The following is an 18,921-nucleotide window of genomic DNA, read 5'->3' as shown; positions in this document are numbered from 1 at the left end:
AAGATCATGAGATTTTTAGTGAAAATATACATGTATTATATAGTCACTGTTTCATTTAATGAGCCACTAGTAAAGTACACTAAGCTATTTCTTAAAGTGCATTATCTACCCTACCAGTGTTTTAGTTTCTTTCAAGAGAAGAAGTTGTAAGTGATAAGTGGTGAACAGGTTATCATCATATAAAACATGTACCAAAACATGTACCAGTACTTGTATTGTAGAAAAAATAAGGATCTGACAAAATCCCATAAAAAACTTTGATGTCTCCACTTTTTGGAGAGGGGTATCATAATGGATTTGTTGGTCTGTTGCAATGTCCTGCTGTAATGCTGTCTGTAAGTTGACTAATAGAACAGTGGAGTGGAGTGTGGAGGGTCCTGTGAGTGTGGGGGCATCTGTGACTGTAGGGGCATCTGTAAGTGTGGGGGCATCTGTAGTGTGGGGGCATCTGTGAGTATGAATTCATCTGTGAGTGTGGGGGACATACGTTGAGTGTGGAGGAGTTTTGGGGCATCCATGAACATTGGGCATCCATCTGTGAGTGTGTGGGCATCTGTAAGTGTGAGGGCAAATGTGAGTGTAGGGGCATCCGTAAGTGTGTGGGGCATCCATGAGTGTGTCGGGGCATCCATGAGTGTGGGGGCATCCATGAGTGTGTGGGGCATCCATGAGTGTGGGGACATCCATGAGTGTGTGGGGCATCCATGAGTGTGGGGGCATCCATGAGTGTGTGGGGCATCCATGAGTGTGGGGGCATCCATGAGTGTGTGGGGCATCCATGAGTGCGGGGCATCCATGAGTGCGGGGGCATCCATGAGTGTGGGGGTGTCTTTGAGTGTGTGGGCATCCGTGAATGTGGTGGCATCAGACTGTTATATAGAAACATTTCTTGTTTGCCTTGTAAAGTGAAATCATGTATAAAGAATTCTGTCTGTATTTTCACTTGGATAAAATTAAAAGTGAGTTTAGCAAAAAAGAGCTTTGAAAAGGGAATTATTTTTTTTAATTTTCACAATTTGATAGACTTGAAAGTTTATCAAATGTAAACATGGGATTATACTGTTTATTGTATTGTGATTCAATGAAATTGCCTGAATATATTGATTGTGTAAAGTACAATATATGCATTTTCAAACATTTATTTTCTTGATGAAAGAAATCTATATTGTAAAGTGTATTGTTCAAAATTTAAAAGGATTTGGTCTTTTTCTTGTTCTCAAAAGTGTATAGAAGTATATAGAAAAGTGTAAGATTAATAGGTAACGGTAATAGTATGTCAGGTTTCTTTTTAACATTATAATTACTATATGTTTTCTATAGAGGGTGTGTCTTTAATGAATATATTTGTTATAAAAAATTAATATTTTCTATGTAAGTAAGAAATACATTTAATTGTTTTACATTTTAAATAACTGGTTAAATGTAAAAATTCTTTATTTTTCTTTTTTTACTGTGGGAAGTCTTAAACATTGTCAGTAGATAAGGAATACAAAAAAATACAATTTGAATAAATGTACCTTACCTACTGATCACACATGAAGAAATAACTTAAAACCTGTGCTATGTTGTAAGCCTTAAATTTGTAGAAAGTAAATATGGTGAAACAAATTGTCGAAATATTTAATAAAAAACTAAACAGTGATTTTATTTTGTCACCTGTATGATACACCTATATGCAGTGAGACTTAGTCCCGTAAACATTTTCAGTGTTTGACCATGAGCCTGGTTGAACTGAAAAGTGACTTCAAACCATTTGCCCCTCATCCCATGTGGGTTTGAATCCCAACAGGGATTTTGGATTCTTTCATTTGAGGAAGTTTATTATAAATAGAGCTAGCTCACGTACAAAACATTGGTAGTTCTACTCAGGTGCCTGAAATAATGCATGGAATTGCCCCGGAGGTCTTCCTCTACCAATAACGCTTGAAAGGCGCCATTATATGACCCTATACTATGTTGGTGCAACGTCAAACCCAACCTAAAATAAAATCAGAACCTGCAGTGGTCTTGTAAGGCTTTAGTTAATCTTATTTTAAACCAGGTTAGACTGAATATGGATTTAACTGTACAAGTCTTTATAGACTTAAGGAAAATGTACTCCCCACCCTTCACCTAGCTGGCAGACACTGATTCTATTCCTGCACATCCATGTTGTCTGATTTATGATGGTCTGCATTCTTCCTATTTCAGTCAGTACTTAATGTAAGAATTATAGTTCTTAATTGTAAATTTATTTATTATAATCACATAATTTCATAGTTTGAATTTTTCAATAGTATTTACTATTAAAGACATTGTTTGTTTCTTTCAATTTAAGATAGCTTCACTATTTCCGCCAAACGTAACGTCTTATTTGTTTCCCGTAAAAAGACGTCATTAAATTGTTTTACGGTGACGTCATTAACCGTTACTTTGATTTGTTGTTTTGCCTTGGGCAGAAGTGCTTAAAATTGTTGATGTATTTTGTTTATTGATGTTTTCCAATGGAAAGTAGATCATAATCGGTAAGCAAGTTATTAATTATGTATGAATTTTAATAGTAAATTCAATATTGTTTAAATGATGATGAACTTTACAATATTTGCCGTGAATTAAATTATAAACGGAATTATTTGCGGAAATATAAAATAACATTATTATTTGCATAGATTTAAGTCTATAATTGTTTTAAGGTAATATCGTATATTTATGATTTGTATTAACATTATTATTTTAGACAATTTATTGTATTTTATTTTAAATGCGTTGTAATCAGTATTTAGTTTGTTTATTTATTAATTTCAGAGAATCGCATTGTTGTATCACATTGATATATTATTCCATGAATGAGAATAAAGAAAAGTGTTGAAATCTGCGCATTCTTGACTATTTTTAAAGGAAAACATCTACACTTAATTTGAAATAATCCCTAAAAACAATTAATGGTTTTGTCCAAATTTTACAGATGGACAAGTCCATTTAAATTATTTAGCTTGGTTAGGGTAAATAAAAGAAAATGTTAGAATATAACATCAATGAAAGATAATTCAATCTAGATGTGTGCAATTATTTTCCAATTTTAAAGATAAATTAGGTAATAGTTTAGAATTTTAATGTTTACAGAATAAATTTATCACTTAACACTTGGTGTAAAGTTGAAATATTGACAGTGATTTTGAAAGGATCAATACATACATGTGATTTATACTGTCAATTTTAACATGCTAAATTGAATTCTAAGTGTATTTTAGTTATGATAAAAATGACAAATGATGGGGTTGTCTGTATCAAGATAAAACAAGTGCTTTCTTGATTTAAATGATATACTGAATGCATATCAGATTTTGATGATTAAAAAAAAAAAAAAAATCCGTGCAAAGAACATGCAGAGGAAGTAGCAAAGTATCACCTTCTTGTATTTCACTATGACAAGAGTTACTTCCCTTGAATTTTTTGGAAAATTGTTTGCAAATATTGTTTCAGGGAAATGTGTAATTAGAAAGGAAATATTTCCCTACCTTGAATTATGCATTGTTATTGAACTGCAACAGTTTTATTATTATCAACCCTCTTAGCACAATAGGGAGAGCATTGGATCAGTTATCTGTAGGTATATATAAGCTGGTATGATCCTCGGATGAGGCGTAATTTCTCCATTACAATTCATCTCTGATATTGGGTCTAATTGTCATTTCTGTTTCCTTACTGATTTAGAAATCATGACTTGTGAGATTAATAGTCAGTCACTTGCCAGGAAATTGATGATTACTGGTTACTTGTCCATCTTTCAATCTGGACAAAACAATTTATCATTTTTAGGAAAATTGTTCAAAATATATGTCTTGACTGAACAGCAAACAGTGCAGACCAAGAACAGATAAGATGTACCTGCTGACCTTGGTCTTCACCAGTTGCTTGGGCAGATTTAGTCTCTGCCAGCTAGTCGGCTAACTTAGGTTAATATGAAATATACTAGTATACATTGTACTACAATATAGATGTAATATCTCATTAGATTTTAATGGATAAAATCTTAATATTTTGAATCTTTCACAATATATTTTTAAAAGAAATAATGTTTTTTTTCAAGTTTTCTCCTTTTGAGTTTTTTTTTAATAGCTCAGTTTGGAATGATAAAAGAAGAAGAAAGTCAGTTGATGACCCTTTTAAATGTAAGAATGGTTTAGAAAGTGCCCATACTTTATATGTCAAAGAAATAGAATAGCTGCGATACCTGGGAAAATGATTAAACAGGTTTACTTGTTTATAGTGAAATCAATAAATTGACTGAAGGTATATAGTTTATATATATAATACAGTCTGACACTATTGTTTTCTGTGAGATTCAGATTTCTACAGTGTCGTGATGTCAAACTTTCATTAAAATATAAATTTGATATTGAAAAATTGAACAGCGATTTCTCATCGATACATAGCTTGCGTAACAGATTGAATTATAATCGTGTTGACAGGGGATAAATAAATGTTTTAAACGAATGAAGCAAGTTTACAGGAAACATCAATGCTTTAAAATGTATTTAGGAGGCATATAAATTTTAAATAAATTGGATTTAAATACATATCGTAAGGTAGCTTTCTTCAGTTTATTAGAATAGGATTTTTTTTATTTCATGAACATGTGATTTTATTGGAATAGGTAACATTCCTTGTTTTACATGTGTGTTTCCCTAGCAACTGGTATTTATTGTTTAACTTAATGGTAATTTAATTCCTTTTCAATGTAATTGTTATACAGATTTGTTTAAGAATTTTATTAAAATGACCAAATTTTTTATGCCCCCGCCATGTAATGGCCGGGGCATATAGTGTTACCCTGTTCCGTCCTTCCGTCCTTCCGTCATTCCGTCCTTCCGTCATTCCGTCATTCCGTCCTTCCGTCATTCCGTCATTCTGTCATTCCGTCATCATCAGTTTCCGTTCATTATCTTAGTAACGGTTGCACATATTCTACTCAAATTTGGCATATGGATATGTCATGAGAAAATACAGGTCAAGTTCGAATATGGTCATGGTTCGATGATTTTTGGCAGAGTTATGCCCCTTTTACTTTGAAAATAATATGAAATTTTCGGTTTCCGTTCATTATCTCCCCAACGGTACAACACATTCAAATCAAATTTGACATATGGATATGTCATGAGAAAATACAGGTCAAGTTTGAATTTGGTCATGGTTCGATGATTTTTGGCAGAGTTATGCCCCTTTTACTTTGAAAATAATATGAAATTTTCAGTTTCCGTTCATTATCTCCCCAACGGTACAACACATTCAAATCAAATTTGACATATGGATATGTCATGAGAAAATACAGGTCAAGTTCGAATTTGGTCATGGTTCGATGATTTTTGGCAGAGTTATGCCCCTTTTACTTTGAAAATAATATGAAATTTTCAGTTTCCGTTCATTATCTCCCCAACGGTACAACACATTCAACTCAAATTTGACATATGGATATGTCATGAGAAAATACAGGTCAAGTTTGAATTTGGTCATGGTTCGATGATTTTTGGCAGAGTTATGCTCCTTTTACTTTGAAAATAATATGAAATTTTCAGTTTCTGTTTATTATCTCCCCAACAGTACAACACATTCAACTCAAATTTCACATATGGATATGTTTTTGGAATGCCCAGGCCAAGTTCGAATTTGGTCATGGTTCAATGATTTTTGGCAGAGTAATGCCCCTTCCACTTTGAAAATAATATGAAATTTACAGTTTCTGTTCATTATCTACCCAACAGTGTTACATATTCAACTCAAATTTGACATATGGATATGTCAAAGGAATGGGCAGGTCAAGTTGGAATTTGGTCATGGTTCGATGATTGTTTGGCAGAGTTATGTCCCTTTCACTTTGAAAATAATATAGATACATCTTAGGAATAAGCAGTTTAAGTTTGAATTTGGTCGTGGTTCAATGATTTTGGACAAACTTATCTTTCTTGAATATTGGAAAAAATTTGAACTTTCAGTTTCAGCACTCATACTTTTGTGGAAATGTATGTAGCCATTATTTTGGCTACAAATATGAAATATGCTATTTTCAAAAGGTTAAGACTGAATAATTTCAGTGCCTTGAACATTGTATGAAAATGGTTTGTGTAAACGTTGAAAAGTTTTAAGGGCTTTGAACTTAAAATGAAAACAATAATTTGTGCAAACAAATTTGGAACTAAATATTATAACATCTGAAATTTTGGCTGCATGCGGGGGCATCCGTGGCATGATGACACATTTCTAGTTGTTTTATTTTTTTTTACAAATGGCAGTATAATACAATGAATATAATAAACAAACAAAATATTATTTTTGTTTTAGCATAAGAAGAATATAATAGTCAAAGGGTAATAGTTCTACTTTAAGGGGTAATAGGTTCTTTTTTGTGATCTTTGGGTTCCTTTATTAACTTTGAGTTAAATTTGCCTAAAGTTCATCAATACCCATCAAGGTATTGTTTAAATTTGATTTTGTTGAGATATTTTGTCTACCAGTTGATTGTTTTGTAGCTTGAAGTTATGCATTTATGTTGACAAGGTATATAATTATAAGTGCAAAAAATTGACATGTTATTCATATCAGGGATAATTTTAATGCACTGATATTTTGGTGTTCATTATTAAAACATTATAAAAATGTGACAGTTAAAATGATTATAACCCGTCTTTAAGTGTAATTTTATCTGGATGTTTTTGCCTTAAGAGGTAGTGAGTAATTCTTTTATTATAATTTTCTTTATTCAGACATTAATATTATAAATGAAACATAAATATTATGTTGGTTTCGATTTTGCAAGGATAATCTATTGATAACATTTGAATAGTATAATTTATTAAATTTATCAAAATACATTTATATAAAATGTTTTCATGTTGACTTGTTGATTCTTTGCTATTTTTCAGTTTCTCTGTATTGTAAAGGTTTTTGACAGAATTATGGCCCTTTTTTGACTTAGAAAGTGTATTGAGCTTGGTTAAGTTTTTTGTACCACCTCACTTTATTTCAAAACCATTGGAGGTATTGCTTTGAAACTGACCATACTTGTTTACCATCACGACCTTCATCAACAGACAAGAGGACATAACTCTGTCAAGGTTTTTGACAGAATTATGCCCCTTTTTGACTTAGAAAATACATTGAATATGGGTAAAATCCACTTATTGCCTTAACCCTTTGAGATATTGCTTTGAAACTTTTAATGCTATTTCACATCATTACCCCCATCTGTACGCAAGAGAAGGTAACTCTGTCAAGGATTTGTTTTAAAAATTAAGGCCTTTTATCGACTTAGAATCTTGGTTCTTGTATTGCCTTTTACTGCAAAAACTTTTTTTATTGGCAAGCAATAAAAAAGTCGAGCGCGCTGTCTTACGGACAGCTCTTGTTGTTTGTGTTTTTCTTATAATATTTATCTAGTTTTCTTTCTTTTATTATTTTTGATAATTAAAAAAAATTCAAAGCAGTTCCGTTGGCATCTTTTTTCTGTTTTTTTTCTTTACCGATTCTTTTTAGAAAAAATTTATAACAGTAGATTTGTTTAAATCTGCATGCCAAGTAGCACTTAAGTTAAGGTAATAAGCAGGTGTGAGATCTATAAAAACAAGAGCTGTCCGTAAGACAGCGCGCTCGACTTTTTTATTGCTTGCCAATAAAAAAAGTTTTTGCAGTAAAAGGCAATACAAGAATCTCTGTATTTTTAAAGTGAACTAGTTGTTTGATACCCTTGAATATTACAGCAATGTTTATATGACATAATTTATGGTAAAGTGAACAAGTGGATAGGAATGAATTTTTTTAGATTTTTTAAGTTTTTTAGTGCTTGCCTATAATACAAAACATTGACAGTTAAGGGCCATAATTCAAATAAATCTTTGACAGAATTACCTTCTCCTGGACATGTTTGGGAATCATGATTGTAAACAAGTATTCCAACTTTCAAATTAATATCTCAAACAGTTCAGTCAAAAAGTGGACTGGTACTAAAAACTTAACCAAGATTCTAAGTCGATAAAAGGCCTTAATTTTTAAAACAAATCCTTGACAGAGTTACCTTCTCTTGCGTACAGATGGGGGTAATGATGTGAAATAGCATTAAAAGTTTCAAAGCAATATCTCAAAGGGTTAAGGCAATAAGTGGATTTTACCCATATTCAATGTATTTTCTAAGTCAAAAAGGGGCATAATTCTGTCAAAAACCTTGACAGAGTTATGTCCTCTTGTCTGTTGATGAAGGTCGTGATGGTAAACAAGTATGGTCAGTTTCAAAGCAATACCTCCAATGGTTTTGAAATAAAGTGAGGTGGTACAAAAAACTTAACCAAGCTCAATACACTTTCTAAGTCAAAAAAGGGCCATAATTCTGTCAAAAACCTTGACAGAGTTATGTACTCTTGTCTGTAGATGGAGGTTATGATGGTGAACAAGTATGGTAAGTTTCAAAGCCATACTTGTAATACTTCTGAAATAAAGTGGGGTGGTACGAAAAACTTAACCAAGGTGTGACGCCAACGCTAACGCCGACGCCGGGGCGAGTAGGATAGCTCCCCTTTTCATAGAAAAGTCGAGCTAAAAATGCTCTTAAATATATGATGTGTAAACATTGGAGGCATGTCATTCATGATGAACCTTGCTATAGAAGATTTCTTTAAGCTAAATCTGCTCAACTTGAAACTTATTTACACAGTAAATCAAGCCTGTTTGCTGATGTTATGAACAATCCTAGAGATATATTTGATTTGATTTCAAGTCTTGATGGTTTTGTTGTTATAAATTGACAGATTGGGTCCTTGAGTAAAATCTGAGCATATATTGACTGTATAGGAGAACATGTTCTTTTTCATGTAATATTTCTACCCTCAAAAGCCAATGTTCATATTTAACTAAACACATTTTTAAGAGATATGTTAATGAGGCAAACAAGCTGAGTGTTGAAACTTGAATTTTTCTTTTGTTTTCTGTGTTTTGTGATATTCATTCCACCTTTTGACCTTTTTAAACATGAATATTAATGCCAGTTTGATAAATTATTTAAATTTGATGATAAAATCTTGTCTATAGTTGATAGTTTTCTTTTTGTAAAGTTTTGTGAATTTCTGTCAATAGAAACAAGAAAATTTTGAAATACATGTAGTGAGATCTATTAATACCTGATAACAACAACACAATTAACACGTTAAAGCTTAATGTCTTTTACCCGACTTAATATCTATAATAGACTTGTCCATCTTTCAATCTGGACTAAACCTAGTCAAAATATTTTGGCCTGCCAAAGCTAGATTTTGAGATATTTTTATTCTAGGTCAGAATCTCGCTTTTATAGGGGAAATTTTGCCCATACACAAAATGTTACACAATATCTTAAAGAATAGTACAATAAGTTGGACTGGACTAAATCATTCCTTACAAAATTAAAAAAAAAAAAATTTTGTGAAATAAAAATAAAATCTTGTCTGGGTTATTCACTGTGAACAGGCCTTTAAAAAATTTATTTTTTGAGCCAAACTTGTATGTATTTACCTTTATACTTTTGCAATTATTGAGTATGTTTGAATCGTAGCATATGTTAGTTGTAAATGGAAACCAAGTAAACTTAAATGTGCAGTGTTCCTTGAGAGATGGAGAAACGTTTATATTGATTGTTGGTGTTATCTCATGTCTCATAAAACAGTTGTCATTCCAAGAAACTTGTTTGATGAAAAACCTTTGATTTTATTATTAAATGTTATCAATATCTTTACCGTTGAGTGAAAGTTTCGATTATTTGAACGTTCTGAAGCGGGGGACAATTGTCAGATATTTTTAATTAAATTGTCTTTGATCGTAATTACTGTGAATTCGTTAAATTTTGTTGACACAAAATTTGTGGGTTTTTTCACAAGAACATTTTCATTGGTACTTAAATTGGTGAACTGTTTATTTTTCCAAAAGGTAAAATGTAAATAATGTGATGCAAAATAATCTTACAGCAGACAAAATGAAATTTCATTCGATCTTAAATTTGTGGATTGACCTGCACATGTCCACGAAAACCACGAAAATTAGTGCCCAGTGAATAATAAAGATTTTGCAGTATGACAAAAACAACAATCTTATGAGAAAACAACATGATATTGACTATAAATAAGCCGCGTCATGACAAAACCAACATAGTGCGTTTGCGACCAGCATGGATCCAGACCAGCCTGCGCATATGCCCAGTCTGATCAGGATCCATGCTGTTCGCTATCAGCTTCTCTACTTGTAATAGGGTTGGTAAGCGAACAGCATGGATCCTGATCAGACTGCGCAGATGCGCAGGCTGGTCTGGATCCATGCTGGTCGCAAACCCATTATGTGGGATTTGTCATGACGCGGCTCAAATATTGATTTATTTTGAGTCTAGTTTGTTGTTGTTGTTTTTTCTCTCTTGTTCATGATTTCTGGGTTTTCAAGAAGTTAATATTGACTGCTACAATATTTCCTGATCTAAAATAATTTAGTCAATACTGTGTTCAAATAAACGAGACATTTTCTGTGGAAACATGATTGAAATATTAATATCAGGGTACTCGAGGGATTATTTAAAGTCATTCTGTAACTATACCGTAAAATTCTGAGCAAAACTGTTACATTATAAATGACTTTTAAGCAGAATGTGAATATGGATAAACATACATGTACATACATAATTATACAATGTACATGTTTTTATGGGCACCATCAAGGGACTATATCACATCAATATTACTCACTTAAGGTAATAATTATGCTAATTTGATCATTATCCTCAGTTGTTGTAGTCCCTGTTGGTATTAATTTTAATAAAACTTTATAAAATAATTATGTACCAGTTTGCCAGTCTTGCTTGTTTGAAACCCAATTTCATCTTAAATATTGTATATTTTCCTTGTTTGGAGTTATGACACTTTTATATAAACACCAAAACAAACACTTTCAGGTCATTTTTGTGATTAAGGCATTTTAATTACTACATTCATACATTGATCAGTGATCAGACTCTAAATAAATAGAGGATATTTGTTTAGTTTAGTGTAAGATCAGAATATATTTCACCGAGTGAGCACCAAAAGGTATATTTCACGAGTGGCGCAGTGATCAGATTCTAAATAAATAGAGGATATTTGTTTAGTTTAGTGTAAGATCAGAATATATTTCACCGAGTGAGCACCAAAAGGTATATTTCACGAGTGGCGCAGCCACGAGTGAAATATGAACTTTTGGTGTTCACAAGGTGAAATATATTTCAATCTTACACTAAACTAAACAAATTTTCTTTTTATTACATGCAAAGAAACGTTTTAAAAAGACATTTAACCTAATACTGAATGAAAAGCGCGCCAAATAATAATACAACGTGATGTCATTTACGACGTCACGTCATTAAGTTGGTACCCAGTACTGTGCAAGCTGGTATTTCACTGAAACAACGTAAGGGGCTTAAATTCAAAACAGTGAAATTATGAAATTGGTAATTTCACTGTTTCAAACAGTGAAATTACCAGTTTTATATCACTGATATATTTCTATAAACCACCGAAAAGCATGTAATAAAAGTATGGTATTCTGTATTTTCAGATGATGAGCCAAAATCGCATTTTATCCGACCTGAGAGTTATCAGGTGACCTGGTGGCCCGGAGATAAACCGGAAGATGATATTAACAGTGATAGTACTTCAGGTAACGTCTTTAATTTGATTGGTCGAAAAAATTTCACCGTCCTCAAATCCCGTCACTGGTAACAGAATAATATGTAACTTTTTAGAGGATATAATTTGGTGAATTGGTTAATTAATTTAACAAATATTTTGATTCATAAAATCTAAAGAATAGAACATGATTTCTTATTTTCTGGATTTGAAACTTAGACTCTAACTTATGCACTAGTCAGTTGTATCCAAGGCCCTTGCATCCATAGGGACTGGGGGGGGGGGGGGGGGAACCTTGACTGTCAGATTTTTCAGATCCCGGTAAAGAAAGGCCCTACCAAATGGGATAATCAGATAATAAATAAAATGCATCTCCATGATGCCTATTTTATAGTAAGAAACCACCACAATGACCTTTCAGTGCAGGGATTAATACAGGGTGAAAAATCTGCTCTATCCTTTGCTTTCATCCACACTCTCTGAAGGGATGAGGGAGCCAGGGTTATAATAGACCAGTGCATTAAATGTACATTAAAATATTTAAACAATCCTGTTAGATCATCATCATGATATTATGATATGAAGATAGAATTTGATACATTGAAAACAATATTCTAAAATTAGGGCAAACTTTCTCAGATGTTTTCAAAGTAAATTTGAAAATGAAAGTCTAAGTTGAAAATACAGACTTAAAAGGTTTTTTGTTTTATTTTTAGTTAATATAGAGTTAGTGCCTCGGGTGTTGTTTTCTTTTATAGATAAATTTGACAGACTGTAGAGTTTGAAAGAACTAGAAGAAAGATTTTTGATTTTGCTTTTTTTGCTTAAGAAAGGATATTTCTGTTCAAAATTTTATTTTGTTTATTTGTTTGTTATTTACAGCGGATGGTAAATATTTTAGCACTGATTTTTTTTAAAGCTTAGTTTGTAGTTGTAGGGTACAGGCATTCCATGTAACATCATGTATAACTAAACACCCTGTATATTTTTATTTTTACTTTAATTGAAAAAAAATGTTGCTATTCATTCAAGGCAATGTGTCAGTTATATACATGTTCATTGTCACATAATGCAATTTGACAAAAGGTTAAATCTAAATTCTAGCTTGTGAGATTTTGCTCTTTATTCAACATAAATTGTTAAGCTTTAAGTTAACTATTGTGAATTATCATTAAACATTGTTACGATATAAGTGAATGGTTTTGATTTTAAATTTATAATTGGCATGAAGGTCTGAAGTTGATATGGGCTCTATATTAGTATTGCCACACTGACACATTATCTTGTATGAATAGTACTTTTAGCAAGTCTTCAATATTAAGTTATCAAAATTCATTTTTATGTAAATTCAATATACAAAAATTCAATTAAGAAAGATATGGAAAAAAATTTACGCAAGTCCATTTGAATTTAGAAAAATAATTAAATTTCTTAAAAATGCTAAATTGAAGTGATCATCATTTTGGCAAATGTTTGGCTTATATATGCTATGGCTACATGCAAACTTAAGCGAGTGAATGCTCTTTAACAAAGTGAATCATAGTAAAACTATCAATGTTTAACTCATTTACAGATTGTTTAAATTTAAATTTTACTGTTTTATGTTATTTAAAATGCTTAAAATGGTCCTGGAAAACTGTTTAATTGAATGTCTTGTTACAATTATGTAAAACTAAAATTTATGTATTGTTGATATTCAAATTGGGAAAAAAGAGGTTTTGCTAATAAATTCTGACATGTGTATTTGGACAAATTATTATAACTATGGTACATGTTTGAGTTTTGTAAGAAATTAATTTCATGATGTCTCTGTGACCTGTGAATTCAACTACATTGTATTAATATATTGAAAATTTGAGTCTCAAAAATGCATCGTATAATCGGAAATGAACGGTAAGTTTAAGGTACATTTCAAAATAGGTTTTATCAAAAAGTTTCAGAGTTTCCTATGTAAAAATCACTTGCAAGATTTTGATATACAAGAAGTTGTTTTTTGCTTGTATTGATAAATGATCGAAGCCAATTTAAGTAAACAGGCTTGAAATATCAAACATGTTTCAATGTTTGCTTTAATTTCTTAAACTTTTGTAACTTAAGATTTTAAAGTTTATATCACTTTTTTTCAATTGAAAATGCCTTCATATAGAGAAACAGAAATTTGAAAACATGTTGACCTTGACCTTTTCAATTATCACATCTCTAAACGTAGTTGGAATATTTGTAACAAATCTTTCAGTAAATTTTGAATATATGAAATAATTATTTCTCCCTTGATGTAAACATCTGTTTACTTTTCACATAGATGTCCTCCCCAATTGCTGTATATTCTGTAAAGTAGATGTCTTAGTTTTTAGTTGTTTAAATTATTGCTTGAAAAATTGAGAAGCCACATTGGTTTTGTTTGGAAGCACCCTTGTAATGGATTTAATGATTTTTTTTTTTTTTAATTGTAATTTTAAGTTTTTAGTAAATATGTTTGTTATTATTTTTATTTTTTCTTTATTATTTAAATCATAGATAAAAAACGACATTTATTTTGTTCTGAGAATCAACTTGAAGTTCTATTATTGTTTATTAACTAAAATGAATATTAAGTTTGTAATTATACAAAGAGAAAACATCAATTAATGTAACACCTGTTGTGTTGTTTTTATTTCAGAGGATCATCTGTTAATTACAAACCTCCGTCCAGCCACTAGCTACACCATTGTTGTAGAGGCAAGAAAAATGGAGAAATATAAAGACATAGATGAAGGTAACTTAATATTTACTAAGAAAAGTTTAAATTTCTAGCTTATGTAAAGAAAATATAAATATTGCATTAATTTCTGATAATCCAAAACAGAAGGTGACAGACTTTTAACAGAAAATTTGTATTGTCTTTATTCATACACATTTTGAAATATAATTTGACTTGTGCTACACTTGAATTATTTTACAAATAGATTGTTACAGTGTATTTGAATTAAAATCTATGTAAGTTCAGTTTCGAAATAATTTTTTTAATAGTTATTTTAATACTTAAGTAATGAAAGAAATTTTTGGACTTAAAACAATGGTAAATGTTAATATCATAAATTTGCATTGTTTTGTTCATCTTAATATATCAACACATTGTGACATTACCTATCAATTAATGAAAATTATTTTTACGTACATAGAGGCGGAGACTATGGGGCGTGAGACAGTGAGTGCCTTCATCTTGACAGCTAAATCAGACAACCTCCTTGTGAGAACTGCCCGCCCACCAGACCCGCCCTCAAATCTCGGTGTAATCTCCACCACATGCTCAGCAATAAAACTTGCCTGGGATCCTCCCAGAGAACATGGTGTTGATGTTATAGGTGTGTACATAAGAATTTTCACAGCAAATTCATTTCAATAGATATTTTATAAAGTATTCTTTTAGTATTCATTTTTAATAACAGATTTAAAACTACACCATTACCTTATAATGCAATTTTATATACATGACATTATTTGTAGATGAAATTTTCAAGTGAATTTTGACTGACTGGTGATGTATTTTAAGAATAATGTATGGTAGGATTGTTGTTACGTAAGGAAAATTTGAAAAGGATTAATGGAGCAAAAAATGTTCTTAATGTGTGTTTTAATTTCTTGCAGGAATCAGAATTGATGCAGTATCACTGAACACCGGTGATCCACATCACGTCTCTGTAGACGCTATTCCAGATGCTACAACTGCTGTTATTCAAGGTTTACGTGAGAAGACAGACTACATGACACGTATAACAGCTATCACCGATGAGTACTTTGACAGACTTCCTGATAAACATCGCCTTAAAACAGCGCGCACCATTCCTAAAGACACCATTTTACCCGCGGATGATTCTCCTTGGTTACCAAACTCGAGCATTTTAACCAAAACCTCCGGCACTGAGCCACCAGCTGCTCTGAAAATAGCTAAAGCATCAACATCTTCATTAAAACTTGTCTGGACACCACCCATTGTGTATGGCTCAAACAAGCTTCAAGGTGTTATTGTTAGGTGGGCTGACGTTAAATATAACAAAAGGAAGGAAGATGATGATTTCGTCGTGGCAAGTCACGTAAACTTGTTACCGACCGAAGATACACTCGTAATTGAGGACCTCACACCAGGAAACCAGTACAAGATTATTGTTGAAGCAGTTGTTAGTGTTAAAACTTCACTAGAAAAAGGTGACGACAGTGGCTCTGGGATCGAACAATATCGTCGTACAGCTCACATTATGTCACGACCATTGTACGCTCGAACACGAGCTCCAACAGAACCACCTGTCCTCTTGATAACAGGTTATACTCAAACTACCGCACAATTATACTGGGAGAAACCGTTACTGATGTCCGTAGTTGGAAAAGACGCAGAAGGTAAACCACGTTACCTACGCAGGTACCTTGAGGGTTACAAATTAGAAATTAATGGAAAGACATACTGTCATCTTGGTCCGTCATCACAGAGCTGTCAACTTACAAAATGTAAGCCAGGAAAACTGTATCATGTGACCCTTGTAGCATTGACCTGTACAGAACAGGGAAAGAAGGAGAGAAAAAGAAAGGTATATCAACCTCTAATTTCCTTTATATGTTGTAACAGTGTTAAAATATCCATAAGTTTAAATACAAGTGAACAATTTCAGTTCAAAACAGAAAATAATTTTTATGTCACTCCTTGGAAAGAAAAACAGTATCTGAGTTACACTTTGTCAATACATAAAAGTATTGTCTCTCAAGTTAAAATGACAAGAACTTTTTTATGATTCTACTTTTTCAAGTTTCTCTTTCTGTAATCTATGAGTCATGTATGGAATACTAATAAAATTGAATTATAAATACTAATATACAGTGGTACATGTATAGAGGATTATTGTAAAACTTAAATATATTGCCGATATGGTAATTCTAATATTTAGAGGATAAGTTTCATGCTGAATTTATTAAACAAGTTCAAAATAATATTCAAGCCTTGTTAACCTTTAACCTTCTGGAACCAAAAGTGATAAGCCTTAACTACCAGTATAGAGCCCCGTTCAACCTGCTTGTTGATGCAGTCTGACCAGGCTCTATACTGTTGGCTGACCAACTTCAAATTTTCATCTTGATATCCCCATAATTTATAATGGACAGTTCCAAAAATAGAAACTGGGCAAGTCCATTTTAGAAATTCAGCAAGTAAAGGCTTAAATGAGTTTATTAATGAAGTTGTATGATCATAGTTACTCTACAAGTAACAAAAGAATAAAATTGTTGTGTTAATTTTAGTACAAAGGTGCGTATAAGAACACAAACCCTCAGGACATGGACTATGGTTTATTACTGGAAGATGAAGATAACCTGGATGCTTCACCATCGGAACCTCTCGAAATTACACTGCCAAAGAACATGGATGGTGAGTCAGCTTGATTTATTTGAAAATTTTGTAGAGAATGGACTTTTATGGTGTTTACAGTTTTATGCAAACTGGAAGGCTGGCTATCCAATTGCTTCTCTGGGAAAATACATGTACATAATCACTGGTTAAACTGGTTTTCACAAAAGAATGCTTGGTTTTGTTTGTGGTACTGTTTTTGACCAATTGATGTAGCAAATAATAGAAAATGAGGGGCTAAATTTTTCACTGCTAAAAACAGGAAAAGTTCATTTGTGCTTGCAGTGGTTCCTAATTCATTTGTATTTTGTTATTTCTGAAATTAGTATCAAAATGAATGTGGTAATAATTAGCATTTATTGCAGTTCTATGTCCCATTCTGGTCAAATTTGAAAATCTTAGTAAATGCATGTTTGTAAAATAGCACAAATTAGACTTTCTATTCTTTTAATATTTTGTCATATTTATGAAAAAGATCAATTTTACAATAAAATGTTTATGTAATTTTGATACACTATATTTATTTAAGATATATTTTATCACTTCAGGTTATATCCATTCACTCGATGCATTTTTCACCCATAACGAGGATCGTGACAACAAGACATTTGGTGATGTTCAGTTACAATGGACGACACAAGGTGGCGAGAAATCGTTACTGAAACAGTTCAACATTATCTGGTACTCGCATGATGACCATGTTGTCCAAACAAAATATGTCAGCTCGGACTTTAATAAATGTCAGATTCCAGTTACAAGATTAAAGTAAGTTGTTTCAGAGTTTGTCCATTATTCCATTTCTATGACTTTCCTAACTTTTATCTCCTTTTCTGGCAATGCTGATTTAATCTTGACCTTGAACTTAATATAAGCAGAAGGTACTAAAAATAGAACAGTAAATTGAAGTTGCATAAGAAATTAATATAAAGGTAAAAAAAACTTTTAAAAATTACTTTTATTGCATTAGAATAGATAGTTATTTATTTTATATGTCTTCTCTTTTGTAAATAAGTCACTGTTACATTTCAGGAGTATATATGACATGGTTATAGAACCGGCCTTCTTTACAGACACGTTACCACAGCAACCACAGAATATCCAGATTATGATACCAGGACCACCTGACCCGCCTGAAATCTTCTTGAAATCATCCAGTCCAGATGAGTTTGTTATAGAGTGGGGTGAACCAAGATTGTATGGGGGTGTCAGGGTTAGAGGCTATCAAGTGTATTTGAATGATAAAAAGGCAGGAAATGAACTGAGCTCTACACATAGGAAAGCTGTCATACCTTGTAGACCTAACAGGTAAACTGTCGTCTCTTATAAGTTTGAGTGTTATAATTTTATTCTGGAACTGTTTTTTAGCCACAATAAAGAACTTAACATCTTTTACAATTATTTTCTCAGTGATGAAACCATAGTGAGATAATTTTTCTCGGGGAGAGCCCCTGATTCCCACCAATTAGAGGGTAACATCCCCTCCTACATCTCCTTCATCTCCACTTTGTGCCTAAACATTTCAAAAGCCTGGCTACGTCCCTGATAATCATGTACAATGTATGTTTTCAGGCATTACAAGGTGAACTTGGTGGCCCTTAGTGCTAACCCAGAATATTCTGACTCTGGTAAATCAAACACACTTTCAATCAACACTTCCCTGCACTCGCCACGCGAAGGAGAAGCACTTGATGAGATGACCTATACTGATGACCATGACATTCCGGTGAAGGTCACCAAGGTCAGTGAGACGTCTATACATTTAGACTGGGGCAACTTCCTGGAGACAGAGGGCATTGGATGCTACAAGATTCAATGGAGTAGTGTTGCCCAACCTGCGGTATGTCTTTACTTGTTTCTTTGTTTGTTTCTTTATTTGTTTCTTTGTTTGTTAAGTGAGAATATTTCTAA

The 18,921-nt window shown here is 32.2% G+C and overlaps 1 protein-coding gene across 1 annotated transcript in view; it reads left to right on the top strand.

Annotated features, from left to right (window-relative positions):
- Positions 1-18,921, top strand: part of LOC132739774 (uncharacterized) — a 90,518-nt gene that overhangs the window by 62,165 nt on the left and 9,432 nt on the right. Inside the window, exons 38-45 of the mRNA XM_060727571.1 lie at positions 11,572-11,673; positions 14,302-14,397; positions 14,804-14,986; positions 15,270-16,204; positions 16,908-17,034; positions 17,562-17,778; positions 18,043-18,318; positions 18,583-18,850. Of these exons, the coding sequence (XP_060583554.1) occupies positions 11,572-11,673; positions 14,302-14,397; positions 14,804-14,986; positions 15,270-16,204; positions 16,908-17,034; positions 17,562-17,778; positions 18,043-18,318; positions 18,583-18,850 (2,204 nt within the window). The remainder of the gene's footprint in view (positions 1-11,571; positions 11,674-14,301; positions 14,398-14,803; positions 14,987-15,269; positions 16,205-16,907; positions 17,035-17,561; positions 17,779-18,042; positions 18,319-18,582; positions 18,851-18,921) is intronic.

The sequence above is a fragment of the Ruditapes philippinarum genome, unplaced genomic scaffold, assembly GCF_026571515.1.
Source record: "Ruditapes philippinarum isolate M1 unplaced genomic scaffold, ASM2657151v2 ctg6582_1_1_1_1, whole genome shotgun sequence".
NCBI classification, from domain to species: domain Eukaryota; kingdom Metazoa; phylum Mollusca; class Bivalvia; order Venerida; family Veneridae; genus Ruditapes; species Ruditapes philippinarum.
This window is presented reverse-complemented; position numbering and strand designations above follow the sequence as displayed.